The 1,991-nt window shown below is 38.2% G+C and overlaps 1 protein-coding gene across 1 annotated transcript; it reads left to right on the top strand.

Moving 5' to 3' along the window:
- Positions 1-362: 362 nt before the first annotated feature.
- Positions 363-1,542, top strand: LOC133671043 (3-oxo-Delta(4,5)-steroid 5-beta-reductase-like). The gene has a single exon (XM_062091664.1). It carries the CDS (start codon positions 378-380, stop codon positions 1,509-1,511), a length of 1,134 nt encoding a protein of 377 aa, XP_061947648.1. The 5' UTR covers positions 363-377; the 3' UTR covers positions 1,512-1,542.
- Positions 1,543-1,991: the final 449 nt, after the last annotated feature.

Below are 1,991 nucleotides of genomic sequence, written 5' to 3'. Positions count from 1 at the left end.
TAAGCATGCAGCCGAAGGAGACTTAATTAGATGGTAAGATAAAAGACTTGTTGCGTATTATTATTGGATATATTCAAGCCATTAACATTTTAGAAGAGGAATATAGCTAGGCCAGCCATTCTAAAAATTCAATTGTCTTTTCCACTGAGGATCTGGGTTAATTAGTTTAATATTTGAAGGACAATCTTACATTTTATGGTGGAGGAATCTGTTTTTACTTGAACAACAATATTTACAAGCACAATTTCTTTTGGAATGGCTTGCTGCAGAGATCAGTATCCAGGCATATATTGGCTCTCTCTCATTGATTTGAGTACTTCAGTGCATGCTAGCTAGAACATAACAAAAAAGCTTTTATCTCTGTGCATGCATGCTCTATGGAGAAAGAAAAATCTCCAGATACATTAGTTGCCCTGATTGTGGGCGTCACTGGCATGGTAGGATTTAGCTTAGCAGAGGCTCTAAAGCAGCCAACAACTCCAGGGAGCCCATGGAAAGTGTATGGCGTAGCAAGGCGTCCCTTGCCAAGTTGGTTTCCCTCTTCCTTGATCGACTGTTTCCTATCTCTCGATGCCTTAGGCCATGAAGATACTAAAAACAAACTCTTTCCTGTAGCCCATGAAATCACCCATGTCTTCTGGATTTCCAGAAAACTTCACGAAAGTGAAGAAGTAAACATCTCCATGAACTCCACCATGCTAGCCAACGTGCTTGATGCACTCAAACCCGCTGCCCCTTCAAGGCTCAGACATGTCACTTTGCTAACCGGAACCAAACACTACATGGGTCCAATATTTGACCCATCACTTAGAGGCAAGCTTGTCCATCAGGAGCCACCTTTCAAGGAGGACCTAGGCAGACTTCCCTACCCCAATTTCTATTATGCCTTAGAAGACTTGGTTGCCTCCTATTTGCCTTCAATTACACACTCAGTTCATCGCTCATCAATAATAGTAGGTGCATCTTCAAGAAGTCTGAATAACACACTGCTTACTCTATCAGTTTATGCTACAATTTGTCGATACCAGGGGTTACCATTTCTATACCCTGGGAACAAATACACATGGGAGCACTTCTGCGACATGTCTGATGCAAGGGTGCTGGCTGAGCAACAAATATGGGCAGCAGTGACCGAGAGAGCTAAGAATCAAGCCTTCAATTGCACAAATGGTGATGTTTTTTCGTGGAAGAGTTTATGGGGAGTCCTGTGTGAGGTCTTTGATGTCGAGTTTGTGGCCTTTGAAGAGAATGATGAGAAGTTTGATTGGCTGGGGATGATGAAGGGTAAAGGCAAAGTGTGGGATGAGATTGTTGAGAAATACGGGCTGTTTGAGACTAAGATGGAAGATATTACTTGTTTTGAAGCGCTTAATGTGGTTTTGCATTTTGGGTTTCAACATGTCTGTAGCATGAATAAGAGTAGAGAATCTGGGTTTCTAGGGTTTGCTGATACACTAAAGAGCATTCCGATGTGGGTGGGGAGACTGAGGGACATGAAAATCATACCGTGAAGATGATGTCCACTCCAATCAATGCTTAGCTTGTTTCAGTATTTTTTAAACTAATTCATTGATGATCAATAATCATCATAAAAATTTACTTAGAGTTTTCAGTATTTTTGGTTAAAATAACGTGATTGTATGCGGAGTTTATATCAGAAATCAATGTTTTTTACATGTAATTTTCTTAGAATTATACTTTATTAATATTATTGTATCATTGTTTTCCTCCCCAATTTATAAAAATATTCTTTAAATAATTATTTTACCCGGGGTTAATATTTTATTATTTTATTTAATCTGAAATTTAAATTAAATTTCTAAAGGTTTTAATCCCCATCTATAGCAAATTTTTCTTCTTAATTATCATTTCTCTATCAAAAATTGTCTGTTTTAGTACTGATATACCAGTGTTAAGCTGAGTGTTTACGTAGACGATGTTTTGTATGAAAAAAAACAAAAAAGAAAGAGAGAGAAACAAACCTGGGCAGA

This window comes from Populus nigra, chromosome 13 (assembly GCF_951802175.1).
Source record: "Populus nigra chromosome 13, ddPopNigr1.1, whole genome shotgun sequence".
Taxonomy (NCBI): domain Eukaryota; kingdom Viridiplantae; phylum Streptophyta; class Magnoliopsida; order Malpighiales; family Salicaceae; genus Populus; species Populus nigra.
This window is presented reverse-complemented; position numbering and strand designations above follow the sequence as displayed.